The 15921-nt window shown below is 47.2% G+C and overlaps 1 protein-coding gene across 7 annotated transcripts in view; it reads left to right on the top strand.

Annotated features, from left to right (window-relative positions):
- The window catches only part of Tenm2 (teneurin transmembrane protein 2), a 928441-nt gene that overhangs the window by 886243 nt on the left and 26277 nt on the right, over window positions 1-15921 (top strand). For all 7 annotated transcript variants that reach the window (XM_029483889.1, XM_029483894.1, XM_029483891.1 and 4 more), the window contains 5 exons: window positions 1825-2057; window positions 4589-4743; window positions 6195-7069; window positions 11803-11978; window positions 13541-13776. In XM_029483889.1, coding sequence (XP_029339749.1) covers window positions 1825-2057; window positions 4589-4743; window positions 6195-7069; window positions 11803-11978; window positions 13541-13776 — 1675 coding nt within the window. The remainder of the gene's footprint in view (window positions 1-1824; window positions 2058-4588; window positions 4744-6194; window positions 7070-11802; window positions 11979-13540; window positions 13777-15921) is intronic.

Below are 15921 nucleotides of genomic sequence, written 5' to 3'. Positions count from 1 at the left end.
CTAGAAACCCACAGGCCAGCCATGTTTGCTCCTCACCATGGCCCCCATAATGGAGCCTGGCTTTCCATTGTTCCTCCTGTTCTCTGAGAATCATGGTTAGAAAGACTACCCGAAGAATGGTCTCCCCAAGCAACCACTAACCGTACCTGTCAGCTCCTATGCCAGAGATTTGGAAGAGCCTCCTCAGATGCGGTTCCCTAGAAAGTCCAGAATTAATTATCTTGCTCAGACGTGGGCACAGATGTGTAGAGCCTTGATCTTCCCGAGGATCATGCCAGCTACTGTTCATTTAGTAAGAGGGTGCAGCATCTAATTAAAAAATGGCATGGGTTTCCCCTTTCTGCCCTAATTTGTTTTGCATATATGGATATTCTTTAATGACTTGGCCAAAAAAGGGGGGCAGAAAACAAAGGGACAGGGAAGGGAAAGAAAAAAAAAAAAACAAAGAAGCCCACTCTTTCAAAAGACCTTGACTTCCAGTTCAATTACCAGTCCTAATAGCAGGAGGTAAAGATGGCCTCAACACACAAATAGTTCCTAAAAATAGCTTCCTGACTTTTTTTCTTAAATCAGGCAAGAACCCAAATGATAGCATTTTAATTAGTAATTTACCAGCTAATGTCCACAGGACAAACTCACCTGACACAGACTGCCGTCACATAAGCTTCCCCTTCACCTCTTCAACCCCTCTCCTCCCATCATTCCAGAATATACCTGGAAAAATACCTGGACAAATGGGCCTTCACTCATTCTAGGTACATGGAACCCACCCACTGGGTCAGAGAGCAGCGCCCAGGAGTTAGGGAATGGTTTGAATAATCAGCTTGGAGAGCTGTGAACACTCTTTCTGGTCCCATGAGAAGACACTACAAAGGGGGGAGTTACCAGCTTTTGAGCCAGAAGGACCATTAGCAAAGATCAGATTTGGTGTTGTCATTTCCCAAGTAAGAAGGCTGCTGCCAAACACTCACTCAAGGTCCCCAGCTGGGTTTGAGTCAGACATTTCCCGTGTCTTAATCCTGAGCCAGTTCTCCCAGTCTTGCTCCATTCTGGCTAGACTCACAGAAGACACTGAGAGGCATGGCAGAGAAAACATGCCGGCCCCAGGGCCCAGAACCTCCTGATCTACTTCACACACTTATAAGGGATTAATCTCCAGGGAGACTCACGACTCACACCTGTGATCTTGGTGTTAGCACTTGAAAACTACATCTCCTGCCCTGGTAATTCAGATACCGGCTGCTGGCTTGGCCAGGATCAAGTACAAACGCTGGACATGGTGGCAAATTAACCCCACTTTGCACTAAATGCCAGCTTCGTTTGCATAGATGCTAGGAAACAGCTCTAAGACGAAGAATTGGGGATAGCCCCGGGGAGGTAGTCATTGTAAGCCTAGAAAACTCCAGGTTGCTCTGGTGTTCGTGACCTTGGAGGTCTTGTGGAGGCATAGATAAAAAAGAGAACACTGTTATGGGACTGGCTTCCTAAATCCCATGAGACAGTACACTAAGCCCAAGGGAAACACATGAAGCTGGCACTGAGTGACTATCCTCGCTCTAGAACAGGCAGGGCTGGAAGGGGTCTTTTGTGCCAGTTAAACGAAGCAACATTTTGTTACTTTGATAGGAATTCTTGAAACCCAAAATAGTATGAGAAGCTTAAGCCTAATCGTGAGATGAGTATCTGGAAGCCATGATGTGTTGAAATTTATCTCAGGGCGTCACTAAGTCACTAAAATGAAGACACTAAGAAAGTTAAGAGTCACCTCTGACCCAAGAGGCCAGCTGCACAGTCCCTTCTCTTTTCTTTGTGCTTCTCCTAAAGCAACAGCCCAGGACACAAATACTACTTGGCTGTGGACCCCGTGACCGGCTCACTCTACGTCTCTGACACCAACAGTCGCCGAATCTACCGAGTCAAGTCTCTGAGCGGAGCCAAAGACCTGGCTGGAAATTCGGAAGTTGTGGCAGGGACTGGCGAACAATGTCTACCCTTTGATGAAGCCCGCTGTGGGGATGGAGGAAAGGCTGTGGACGCCACCCTGATGAGCCCCAGAGGTAAAGACCACAGAGAGAGAGAGAGAGAGAGAGAGAGAGAGAGAGAGAGAGAGCTCTCTATCACATGCACGGAGCCTGCTGCAAGCTGAGCAAATCCATGTAACCTAACTGCTGTTTTTTTCCTAAGATCATTTATTGTTGAGGATTCTGGGTGTATATAGGTGCCTTTAAGCTTATTTCTTAAAGTAAACTTTACCACTCTCATATGCCACTTATGGAAACGTGGTAGTCTGCACCTAGGCTCTCTGGCTGCTAGTCACAGAGGACCAGAAGGCAGTGTTAGATCCACCTGTGAGAGGCAGCTGTAGAGGCCAAGGAAACAGCAGAGCCCAGGGGCTTCCACCATTGCCAGACTTTGATGTTAGACTAGTGTATCCAAAGTCTGGGTCGCCATGTGGGTCAAGTGGCAAATACGGAAGAAAACTGTAGCCGTTAAGAATGGAGGGGCAGGTCAAGCTCTGTGAGGTAAAGCCCTTTCCTCTTAGCTGAAAGAAAGCAAATTATCCTCTAGTCCTCAACCTTCCCAATGCTGTGACCCTTTCATTACAGTTCCTTCCTGTGGTGGTGACCCACCCCCCCAACCATAAAATTATTTTTGTTGCTACTTCACAACTGTAATTTTGGCTAGTGTTACAAATCATAATGTAAATGTCTGTGTTGTCTGAGGGTCTTAAGTGACTCCTGTGAAAGGGTCATTCAAAGCCCCTCCCCTGGAAAGGGGTCCCAACCCACAAGTTGAGAACCTCTGCTCTAGAAAGATGCATGCCCTTGTCTTCCTCCTTAGCTTACTGTGGTTGGTCTAGCTGACCTCCTGGCCCACGGAGTCTCCCTCAGGAAGAGCCACACTAAAGGCGATAGGAGGAATAATTAGCCCTTGAGTGACACAGAGCACTTCCTTTTTCCAGAATTCCCAGAATGCACATCCCCTGGTGCAGTCACCACAAGCCACCATGAGGTTCCGTTGGGTCTGCCCGCCTTTCTGAGCCCTGACTCAGAAAGACCTAACTGCCTGTTTCTTGTCTCCTGTCTTTTTCTTCCAGAACCTGAGTATCTGATACTTTGGGCCCTTTTACTTTTTCTCTAAAGCTGTCCTCCCTGCCAAGCACCCCCTTTTCTATCCCGTGGCTGGCCTCCAGGCTGCCTTGAGTTAAATAGCGTGGCCTCCTCTTGCTCTCCTCCAGCTTCCTCCTCCAGGCAGCTGCTGAGATTGAAACTTCCCTGCCTTGGGTATTTGTCTTCTAAACTCTAATTAAATTGTCCATGAGCTTCGAGAGGAGAGAGGAGAGAGGAGAGAGAGAGAGAGAGAGAGAGAGAGAGAGAGAGAGAGAGAGAGAGAATATGAATGAATTGGAGGACTGAATAGATGTCTCACTTAGTAAAGTGTTCAGGACCCCAGCACTTACTTCTTTCCTTCTTTCTTTCTTTCTTTCTTTCTTTCTTTCTTTCTTTCTTTCTTTCTTTCTCTCTCTCTCTCTCTCTCTCTCTTTCTTTCTTTCTTTCTTTCTCTCTTTTGTTTTTTAAATGTAAGAAAGATCAGGCACAAGGTGCATACCTGTAATTCCCTACACCAGAGAGGCAGAGACAGGGTGACATCCCTTTTTATATCAAATCAGCAGGTTCTAGGTTCAATAAAAAGCCCCTATCTCAAAAAATAAATGGAAGAGCACCCTGACATCAACCTCTGGCCCCCACATGCATATGCACACATAAAAGCATCTACACACACACACACCAAATAAATAATAAAGTTTTTAGGAAAGCATGGGTATTATTTGCCCGATTCCTGTCCTGGGGAGTTCTTGGGATCGACGTGCGTCTATTTGAAAGGACTAAAGATGCTTGGGATTAAGGAGTAATCATATCAGGGTCTAAGTCTTGTTAGCATTTTTAGCTACTGTGCAAGCAGCCTGCAGCATGGATTAAGGATGCCAAGCCTTGTATTTGGGCACTGAAATGAAAACGCAAAAGAAATAGAAGCTGCAGTCTGTGTCTTATCAGTCCTGCTGCGACAGGGAAACGCTAGGGCTCTGTGTCCCCTGGGGGCACTGAAGTGCTGATTGGAGTCAAGGCTTAATTGGGAATTCTTCCTGGAGGATACATTTTTGAATTGGGAGTTTGTGGCTGAAAGCATCGCTGTTTCTCAGCCTCATTGTCACAATTAGTCGTGAAGGGTATCTGAGCAATACACTACCAATCATTTCTCAGAGCAATGGACTTTGGTGATAACTCATTTTTCCCCGAGAGCAGAGTCAGGGCTGTTTCCACATTCACTTTCGACTCTGGTTCCTCTTCAGCTCAAGGTGACGTCATTGGTTGGAGGGAATATAGCTAGCACCCTGAGAACTGTGCACAGCACAGCACAGCACAGTGTCCTTGAGAAGTGTTTGCCTTTAAAGGACTGAGGATGCTTACCCATCCCAGTAAGGTCCCTGGTCCAAGCACAGCATGCCCAGAGTAGGGCATATCCCCATCTCCTCCACAAACCATCCTCCTGTCAGAAAAAAATACATCCACGCTGCTTCCTTCCCCAGGTATTGCAGTAGACAAGAATGGGCTTATGTACTTTGTTGATGCCACCATGATCCGGAAGGTGGACCAAAACGGAATCATCTCCACCCTGCTGGGCTCCAATGACCTCACAGCTGTCCGACCACTGAGCTGTGACTCTAGCATGGACGTGGCCCAGGTGGGACTCTTTATCTCTCATCCTTAGCCAACTCCCTGGTCTCAACCCATAGTTCCCTCGGGTTCCAGTGTGAGTTGGGAGCATGCGCTCTGAACACATCTGGGGAAGAATCAAGGTAAAGGAGACGTCGGTATGAAATGGGCACGGTAGAAAAGAGAGGGGGAGAGAACAAGAAGGGAGAGAGAGAGGCAACAGAAAGGAGATCGTCAGGATAGAGGGAGGGAGAAAGAGAGAGAGAACAGAGAGGGCAATTCTACTCCAAGGAGCAAAGCTGGCAGCACACTCTAGCAGTGGCAGATTACAGGGTAGGAACTGCTGTATAATTATCTCTCGTCTCCATCATTCTCAAAGGTTTGAGACTGTATGGTTCGGCGTTGCGTGTACATGTCAATCAGAACTTCCCTGTTAATCTGGAATGATGGCATCTTCACTATATAAACCTCCACCTTGTGCAGTAGTTACTAGAGCAAGGCCTTCCTCGATCATCCTCCGATGTGTGTGTTTTGTCTGGTCTCTTACAGTGGCAGAGACCACGGGTTCCTCAAATGTGCAACATTCGTTCAAAGAGGCTAGCATGTATGCCCACCAGGCCCAGGCCTGTGAGAGTCTTTTCAACTCTTGGTCAAACTCATAAATTTTAACTCAAATTTCCCAACAAACTGACAACTTGCTACTGAGATTTTTTTTTTAATTATGTCAAATTCCACAGAGGAAGAATGTATTTGACTTGGCTTTGTTCGTTTCTCTCTCTTTTTTTTTTCAAACACTCAAGTTGTAGTTTGTTAGCCAGCCTGTTCTTTGTCTGTTCTTGGGCTAGGGCCACCTTCCAAGCCACATGGTTGCTTTTTTCCAACTTAGACAAATGTGTCTTCTCTAAATGAACACAGCCTTCCCTGACCCATGGCTCGCAGAGCTGACGCTGGGCTGAATTGCCTTGGTCCCTTATGCATTTATCTACCTGTACAACCACATTGGATGGTTGTAGCCCTGGTTAGTCATCTGGAGCTGAGAAACACTGGTGTGGATGGAGCTGCCAGGATCGAGTCAAGACAGATGAAACTGAAGGCAGAGTCTGTCACATGCTCCCCTCCTCTCTATCATAATCAGCCAGCTCAGACAAATGGTTCAGTGATGAGCCCTCCTAGAACAGCTTGCTATTTAAAGGCTAAGTTGGTGCTGGAGAGATGCCTCAAGCAGGGCTTTGAGAAAGACTTGGGTTCAAGTCCCACCATCCATGTGGTGGGTTACAACCATCTATAACTCCAGTTCCAAGAGACCCAACAGCCTTACCCTTTCTGACCAGGCACGCACAAGGTTCCCACATGCAAACGGGGAAAGCATTCACACACGGGAAATAAAATAAATATTTTTAATAGCTAAGTCATTTTCTCCTAGACGAATAAAATCAACATGTTCGAGGCTGTTCTTGAAATGCCCTCTGTCATGTGCAGGTCCGTCTAGAATGGCCGACAGACCTCGCCGTCAACCCCATGGACAACTCCTTGTACGTTCTGGAGAACAACGTCATCCTGCGGATCACGGAGAACCACCAGGTCAGCATCATCGCAGGACGGCCTATGCACTGCCAAGTTCCCGGCATCGACTACTCGCTCAGCAAACTTGCCATCCACTCTGCGCTGGAATCAGCCAGCGCCATTGCCATTTCTCACACCGGGGTGCTCTACATCACTGAGACGGACGAGAAGAAGATCAACCGTCTACGCCAAGTCACCACCAATGGAGAGATCTGCCTCTTAGCCGGGGCGGCCTCAGACTGTGACTGCAAAAACGATGTCAACTGCATCTGCTACTCGGGAGATGACGCTTACGCCACGGACGCCATCCTGAACTCGCCGTCCTCCTTAGCCGTGGCTCCGGATGGCACCATCTACATTGCAGACCTTGGGAATATCCGGATCAGGGCAGTCAGCAAAAATAAACCTGTTCTTAACGCATTCAACCAGTATGAAGCTGCATCTCCGGGAGAACAGGAATTGTACGTGTTCAACGCTGATGGCATCCATCAGTACACTGTGAGCCTGGTGACTGGGGAGTACTTGTACAATTTCACATACAGCGCTGACAATGACGTCACCGAGTTGATTGACAACAACGGGAATTCCCTAAAGATCCGCCGGGACAGCAGTGGCATGCCCCGCCACCTGCTCATGCCAGATAATCAGATTATCACCCTTACCGTGGGCAACAATGGAGGCCTCAAAGCTGTGTCCACTCAGAACCTGGAGCTGGGCCTCATGACTTATGATGGGAACACTGGACTCCTAGCCACCAAGAGTGATGAAACCGGATGGACAACTTTTTATGAGTAAGTAGGCTTTTGACCAATCTCTATAAAGCTCTCCCCTCCTCTAGCTGGCATCCAGATGAACCACTCACATCGTCTTTAAAACTGCCTAGTCACGTCTTGCTAACTCTAATGACTTCTTATAGCTGCAGGATATTCATGTCCCTTCTCCTGACTCCTAAATGATTTGCTCTGTCGGGCCTCTGATATTGAGCATCCTCCCTGCCAGCATTGGGAATTCCTGTTGTCTGCTTGCCGTTCAAACTTCAGGATATTGGACACACACAGCACCTGGGAGATAAAGTGCTGATTAACCCCACTGATTATTCATGTTTGCCATGGGTGCGGAAATTAGAAACGAAGAGGGAGGGTCCCAGCGGGGCTTCTGTGATTTAACAATAGGTCCAGCAACACACTTGATTGCACAGACAGGTAGATAAACTCTGAATTTCCTCTTTAGCAGAAGCAGATCAATACAGATAAAGTGCTAGGTATATTAAAAGATGTGAGGGCTGGCCATATTTCCCCTAACAATTATCTCATACTTAATAGTTCTACCGTTTGCTTTGCCAAAAAGCTGTTTTCCCCAGCTCCTGAAGCGGCTTTGGTCAAGCAAACCTGCTGCTGCGGGTATTAACCTAAGAGCTGCTGGTTGGAGGAAGCTACTAAGCCTGAGTCCCCAATGACCTGCTGGAGACTGAATGGAATCTGCCAGCCTCTGGGCTCTCTCCACAGCAGTGGAGCGAACGTTAGACATTAGAAGTCCTGGCTTGCTTTCCGTGTTGCTGCCAGCTGAGAATTTAGTAAGTTAGGGAGGGGATACCACAGAGAGATGGAGGTGGGTGGGACAAGAAAAAAAGAAGACTTCATTGTTGATCCCGCTTAAATCAACAATGTTCGCTTCCTGTTTGTACGCCAGTGTTGTTTGGGAGAATGCAAAGGAAGCTGTCGCCACCTGCTGGCGGTTTTACTGCATTGCAGAATTGTTTGCCTGGTCCTGTATTCCTTCTTGAGGCTTATGGGGACTTCTGAGCAGCTTCACATCCTTCAAGGTGCTGGTACTTGGTCGTCCTTCACTAGCCAGTGCTCTTTTCCTCTGTGGGGACCATCTATATGTCACCTTTAGTTCTCAGCTCAGTCGGGTTAAGGCTTTAATCCTCAAACCTCCCGGACGCTTCCTTCTGGCAACAGTTATATCAAATGACCCAAGACACGTACATAGTCGCTGTTAAATCTCTCGAGTGAGGAGCAGAGGCCCTCCTGAAATTAGGCCTAGGTTGGAGTCCAGTTCTGAAATTCGGGTATAGGGATCCCACAGAAATGAGCTCTTTGATTGGAGGCAGCTTGCTGCCAAAGGTTCCCAGCCAAATGAAAACATACACTTGATTCTTTTTTTTTTAAAGTGTTTGATCAAGAGTTACAGTGAAACTGATTCACGTTTTCTCTTTTAATTTGATACACTTGAGAATGTGAGTGGATCCAAGCATCTAAACTTTCCATTGTGGAGAGATTCACACATACAAGTTTTCCTTAGGTTCCCAAGGAAAAACTCAGGCACAAGCTGCACTTCCTGTCAGGGGTGTAAGGTCCAGGGGAACATACACAGTGATTGCAGAAGTCTAGAGAAGGAGATTAACAGAAATGAAGAAAACTATGGGATGTGCTTCAGTGAGATGTTCCCCTCAGTTCCAGAATGTTCCAGGAAGTCCCAGCCTTGGAATTAAAATTTCCCTAGTTGCAGACTACTGAGTCCAGATAGAGTATGCTGGCCACAGTCCACCTTAGAGGGAATGTCAAACTGCACAGCCTTCTGCAGGACAAAGCCTGGCTTACCAGGAAGCCCCCAGCCTCCGCATCAGGGAGGCAGTGGTGTGGATGCCCGCTCTGAGATGTGCTTCCTGTTGGCATTGGACAAGTTTCTCAACCTCTCTGAGCACCTGCGTTCACATCTGTCAGATGGCAGCATCAGCTGCACAGGAGTTGTGGGTGTCCATTGTTAGCTTTAGATAACTTTAGAAATCAGCAAAGATTGGCATTCAGAAGCTCAACAAAAAACGAGATGCTAACAAGACTGGAGAGAAGCAATAAACCGCATCTCTGTCTCCGGCCCCTCCTGCCTAAAGAAGGATGCGGGTGTTAGACGGGGACTTAATGTCAGCAGCAGAATTGAGGGGTGCACTTCGCACTTTAGTCCTCTCTGTGCTTTGTACTTGCTCACAGTTCCCACTTCTGTGGGTCCCCATATCCTGAGGTCCAGAGGCATAAAACATAGAATGTCCCTAAAGCCAGGCCCGCCAGAAGAGAGGCTCTATGATGTGTGCCCTGTGGTTGTGGCCAACTCCTCCAAATCCAGCCAGTGGGAAACCAGCAGGTATCACACAGTCTAAATGCTGGCTTCCCCATGGGATGGAGTTCAGCAGTTATGTTATAGAAAGAGCAGGCTCTGTGGTCTTCCAAACAGGAATGGTTCACTCTGGAAACAGTTACATTTCTCTGTCTTAGAAGGTGGCTTTTGGAGAGCCAACCACAATGGAGATGTAGGAATTGGGCGTTGGGGATCCTCCCGCACTGCCATGTTCCCAGAGTAGAGAAGAGCAGCCTTGGTTTAATCTTTGTCTTTTTATCTATTTATGAGGCATAAAATGTTGTCCATTTCACTCCAGTCCAAATCCCCAGTGCTTTCTCCATATGAGAGGTGTTTGGTGAATGGCTGCCACCAAGGTCCTGCCAAGTCTGTTGAGGTAAAAACAGAGACCTCATTGCTGGTGATCAGTGCTCTCAGTCCAAAGGGCAGAGAGGTTCCTATATAGAGAGCTGAATCTGCATATCTGTTGTGGGGGAAACAAGCAGCTGCACCCCCCCTCCTCCAAAAGTCAGTCTGCAAGCTAGAGAGCATGCTTTCCTCACAAAGCCTGGGAGATGCTTTCCCATGCCCTCCCCTCCACTTCCCCCAGAGTGGAAGCTCTAGTTCCTCCTCTCAGGCAGGTGGCCAGCAGCAGCCTGCCCAGAACAGAAGTCCTGGAACTACACAAGACCGGACTTCAAGTCCTGCTCCCGTTCCAGAGAATACACTCAACACAGTCCTTGCCTGGTTGACCTCTGCTGCTGAGCACTGTGCAAGACACCTGAAGCCCAAACATTATCATTGCATCACTTTCTTATTTTAAAACACTTTTATGCATCTAAAATATGAAAGGAAGCTACAATTACTAAACTATAGGAATATTCAAATAAAACAACAATTAGTCAAAAATCCCACACAGAAAAATACCATTTAATACTTATACGTTCGTATTTTCAGAGATCCTTATCTACGCTTGGAAACGCATGTGCTGGGGACAAAATGTACTTTGTTTTTCCTTTTCCACTCAACCCTGTGTCTGTGTGTGTGCAGTGTGCACATAAATGCGTGCCGATAAATAGGAGCCCACGCTGTTCATTTTGACAGCCGCCTAGGTTTCTGTCTTATGTATAGGTAATTATTTAATAATCTTTAATAGCTGATCCTTCAGTGTGGTTCTAATTTGTCACTAGTGTAAATAGAATCTTCAGACCCCCATCTGAGAAACTGCTGCTTTAGTAGGAAAAAAAAAAGACAGAAGGACCCCCTTTGGCTGAGAAAGCCTGGGTGCCCTCCATGGTAACAGCATCAAGCCTTTTCAGGGAAGATGCTATCTGGATTTTCAGGGCATACTGCTCTAGGCGAGGGATGGGACAGAGACAATAGGCTGGACCCCAGCTCAATGAGCTTCCTGGCACCCTCACCACCTCCGCCCCACTGGCCCTGTAGCTTAGCATCCACGGAGCTTCAGTTTCCTCTTCTCCCTCAGGATAACAATTCCCAGGCCATTCCTCGACTCATTTCTGTCCCAAGTATCCCTGATCCCTCTGTGTCTTATCAGTAATCCCCCCCCACTGCTTCTCCATGGGCTCCTCCATAGAGAATCTCATTCCCACCCACAAACTGGACCCGTCACTCAGAACCTGCCAATTGAGTTCCTCTTCCCAGCCCCTCAGCTAGAGGTCCAGACGTGTATCCTTTTACATTCTCTAAGCAGACGCTTCACTGCTCCATCCTCCTCCCCATCGCTCCTGGTTGTAAAGGCCAGTGCAGGAGAGCTCGGAGGCTTCCGTATACAGACCACAGGAAGAGCCATTTTCCTCCCCAATGTCTAAAAGGTCTAAGAACAGCGGTCATTTAGCGAGGACAAATACTCTTTACCTGGAAGCAGCAAAACCAGATCCACCTACCTAGAAAGGGGTGAAGACAACATAGATCTATAAAGAACTCTCTCTGGGGAGTTTGCAGGCAGCAAGTGTGACCATGGCATGGTCAGACATGGATACTGAGGACAGCTGAGATCCAGGAGTCTCCCAGCAGGCTAGAGTATCTGAGCTCGGTTGACTTGGAACTACATGACCAAGCTGTTATTGGTTCTGTACCCAGGATATGGAGGTGCTGTTTGGCCCTGGCTGACTTGTGAGAGGTCTACAAGGTGAAGAATGGAATGAGGTGGGACCACTGCCAAAGATGAAGCCTTGGACAATCTCAAATGCCTGAGGCAAACCGTGGTTTAGGGACTGGAGAAAGGACACTGTGATTACGGGCACACACACACACACACACACACACACACTCCCTCTGGGGTTTCTCTTTCTCTGCCCCTGTGGCCCTGGCCTTTCTGTATGTCTAAGTGCCAAGGAAACTTCTATCTCCACAGACTGTGCTTCCAACTCGTGTTTCTTTCCTCCAGCTATGACCACGAGGGCCGTCTGACCAATGTGACCCGCCCCACGGGGGTGGTGACCAGTCTGCACCGGGAAATGGAGAAGTCTATCACCATTGACATTGAGAACTCCAACCGGGATGATGACGTCACTGTGATCACCAACCTCTCCTCCGTGGAGGCCTCCTATACAGTGGTACAAGGTAAGGCCCCAGCCAGCCTCCGCTCCAAGCTTATCTGCAGCCCCAGAGCCAGCAATCCCTTACCTGAGAGGACTTCTAAACATCCAAAACACTCCTCAGCTCTCTGTCTCACACAGATGTCAACAGCAAACCCACTCTACCAGAAAACAGCCTCATGGGGGGAAATAAAATAAAAATAAACCTCTCAGACACAGGGACATGTCGTACCCTCTCACCAAAGGCTTAGTTAGCAGGAGAAATCTACATATCTAAAACTATCTGAGTTTATTCCCCAACTGCTTTTTTCCCATTTCTTATCTTCCATTTTTCTCTTCACCCTCTAAAACTCCAACCTGTGTCATTATTGTCTCAAGTACTGTTTATTCTCCAGGGCTGCCTTGGTTTCATCATTCCATTCTGATTCTCTACTGCAAACATGTTTTTATTGAGTTGGTTGGCCTGGGATCCAAGCTCTTGAGCAATCTCCTGCCAGGCCCCCAGATCCCCAAGGGCTCTGACCACCCGCTGTTTTCGTTGTATTGCAGTCCAGGGCAAGCACAGAGGCTGGCAAGAAACAGCATTTTGCAGATTAATTTTTTTCCTTTAATTAAGATATAATGTCGGTGGGCTAGCCGGTTGTCAAAGGATAAAAGTGTCGTCTCAGTAGATAAATGATGACATTTCTAGACTATTATCCCTCGGCAAAGCCTGTTTCAATGGCTTTATTTCTGCTCTGCCAGATGATTAATGATGTAGATTCTGTCCCTCTGTATGATGGCTGGAGTCACTGAGTGACAGGTACACCCTTGCTCACTCCCCTAAAGCTGGCATCTCAGAGGCCAGCCCAGCCTGGCTCCCTCACCCAGATGATGTGCAAACAGTGTGCCTATAAAAACGGGCTCCTGCGTGTGATTCTTTGGTACGGGAAAAGGTCAGAAGTCTGATTGACTGGTGTAGATTCTATTTGGGAAGATAAACACACATTATCAGCACCTACTGTCTCTATCTACCACACACTGCGTATGCTTCCCAAGTTCTTTGGTAATATAGTGATACAGGCAGCTGCAGAAAGAAGAGAAGGTAGGTTTTTCTCTTCCCTGTGCTGTTGAACCCTGGGCTTGCTTTGCAGTGCATCTGACCTGTGGCTAGACCATCAACCTCGGGTTAGATGATAGGCCAAAGGGGAGGAAAAAATTGAAGTAGTGTGCCTTTCATTTATTTTTTTTCATACAAGCTAAAATATATATGTTAAAGTTCAGGGATTTGATTGACACAAATTGTGTAGGCAATAGACATCTTTAAATGTTTAAATGTGCTATTAATAGTCTTCAGTGAGTAAAAGAAAAATATCACGGCATAATTATTTCTGGAGTGCCACATATTAATAATGTTTTCCTTCCCGTGGATCAGTAGCATCTTCTCTCTCACCTTTCCATTGTGTGTGTGCTAATTGAAGGCAGCCTCAGACTGACAGCTGCAAAGTACCATGGAAACCTGTAAAAATAGGGGTTCTATTCTCTCCTGACTAATCGAGTGGATAATTTCTCTCCCCACCCCCACCCCCGCGACTCACGTTCTTCCAGATCAAGTGCGAAACAGCTACCAGCTCTGCAATAATGGAACCCTGCGGGTGATGTACGCCAACGGCATGGCTGTCAGCTTCCACAGTGAGCCCCACGTCCTCGCAGGCACCATCACCCCCACCATTGGGCGCTGCAACATCTCTCTGCCCATGGAGAATGGCCTGAACTCCATCGAGTGGCGCCTGAGGAAGGAACAGATCAAAGGCAAAGTCACCATCTTTGGGAGGAAGCTTCGGGTAAGTGGGTCCATCCACTCTTGCCCCTTTCGGACTCGGAGGGGACGGGTCGCTTCCTCACACGGCAGAGGGAATGTCAGGCCTCCAGAACACCTTTCCACTTTCAGAAGGCGGAAGATGTATTCCTCTGGGTTTAAAAGACAATCCCTCCATTTCCCGAGATGGACAGGCAGCAGTCCCTGGGGATAGATGCACTGGATGCCTCCCTGGAGAAGGTATTGGCCTTCTTTCTGCACCTGCCATCTCCTCCCTGCCCCCCAAATTCACTATCTAGACAATACAAGTCTGGTTCCCACCACACGCTTGGTAATTTGCTAGATACTGGAAGAACAAAAGCATAAAGTGTGCTCTTCACAGCCAAGAAGTGATATTCTTCTGAAAAATGGCAGACAGAGATGATCACAGCATATGTGAAGATAGGTCCCTTGGGGATAGTATGTGGTCACAAAAAGAGAAAGAGAGAGAGAGAGAGAGAGAGAGAGAGAGAGAGAGAGAGAGAGAGAGAGAGAGAAACAGGCAGAAGGAAGTCTTGACCAGTTAACAAAAACACTTCTTGAGGACATCCGTGCAAAGCTGACTGAGGCACGCCTATTAAGGACCTCCATGCTATGGATGCTAAGTCAAATAGTTTATCTGAATTACTAGAACCTTCTCAGTGGCCTGTTGGGATCATAACTATCCCAGTTCTCAAATGGGAAACAGAGATTCAAGGATGCTAATTAAATGTCAGGACACCATAGCTAAAACCCAAGGCCTTCGAAGCCAGGATTTGACCCCAGGTCCATCTATCTAGCTTGTTCTCTGGCCAGTATCCTTAGCCACAGTCCCACACATCTCCCTGTTTAGATGATCAGAGCACTGTGAACCCTGCTTCTGTCAGATCCTGTCACACAGAGAGACCTACTTCTACCACGGTGACAACCCTTCTCCCCAGGTAAGGAGAGGAGTCCCACAAACCTGTCTGCCTCACCCCCAACACATGTTTACTGAGCACTTAAGAGTCAGGCCCTTGTGCCAGACACTTAAGGTAGATGTCACACAAAGCAGAGCTCCGACACTTTCATCCAGGGGCAAGGGACATGAAAGAGGAGACAGCCAAGAAGCTGACTAATAAAGACCTAAGATAATTGTCGGTCAGGAGAGGCCCTAGGAAGACAGCCATCCACAGAGCAAAGTCAAAACAATGCTTTAGAGTCCCTGGGAGCAGAGGAGTGAGCACCTGCCAAACTTAGGTCATAATTTCTGAAAGGCAGCCAGCCAGGTGACCTCCCCGCAGAGCCAGGCCACTCCATATTAAGATTCTGCCTTTGTCTGGCTAGAGTTTAATTCTCCACATTAGGTTATCAGCACACTCCCATGTTTTTCTTCCTCTGCTGATATCTGCAAAGTTGCAAGCCGCAATATCTTCCTAAAGACAAAAATGGAATGAGATTAGTGGCTAAATCCTTAATGACTGGATTCAGGGCTGGGTAATTGATTTTTGATATGCTGCACTGTAGAAGTTGATTATAAGTAGTAATCGTGCCTTTTCCTTGATAAATTAGTTATGCATTTTGACTAAGTTTTCAAAATAAAGATAAATGTGGCCCTGAAATAAAATGGCAATAATCCCAACTCTGAATATTAAAATTCTTAATAATGGTACTTGTGGTAATTAACAGAAGTTAGGCACGCAAGTCTTATAACTGAGTTTCTGCCAGGGTTAGACTTGCTGGCATCGTGTTTATGCAAATCAAAACACAGTTTTATCTATCAACACCTCAACATTTAATTGTCTGGTGTTCGTTCCTGTAACAATAATCACATATCCATTTAGCTCTCTTAAATGAAAATCACTATGAGATTATAACAGGTTGAGTGGACTGAAAATGTAATTTGAAAATGAGGGAGAAAGCCTGGAATTTATTTGCATCTCATTTATTTTAATTCAGTTCATAAACTGTTTAGTGAATGAAATAAAAGAAACTCCTGGAAACGGTGGGGGAGCCGTTGGAGGAAAGGTGTGGGGGAGGAGCAGAGTGCAGTGTGGATTGGGGAACCTTGGCGTGCCCTTCCCCCAACCCCCTGGGCTTCTTGAGCTCCCTATAGGAACTTTGTAGCCGTAAACTAGCCACATCTGTCGGCCCCCACAGCAACCAGGCTGCC

Source organism: Mus caroli, chromosome 11, assembly GCF_900094665.2.
Source record: "Mus caroli chromosome 11, CAROLI_EIJ_v1.1, whole genome shotgun sequence".
In the NCBI taxonomy this organism is placed as follows: domain Eukaryota; kingdom Metazoa; phylum Chordata; class Mammalia; order Rodentia; family Muridae; genus Mus; species Mus caroli.
This window is presented reverse-complemented; position numbering and strand designations above follow the sequence as displayed.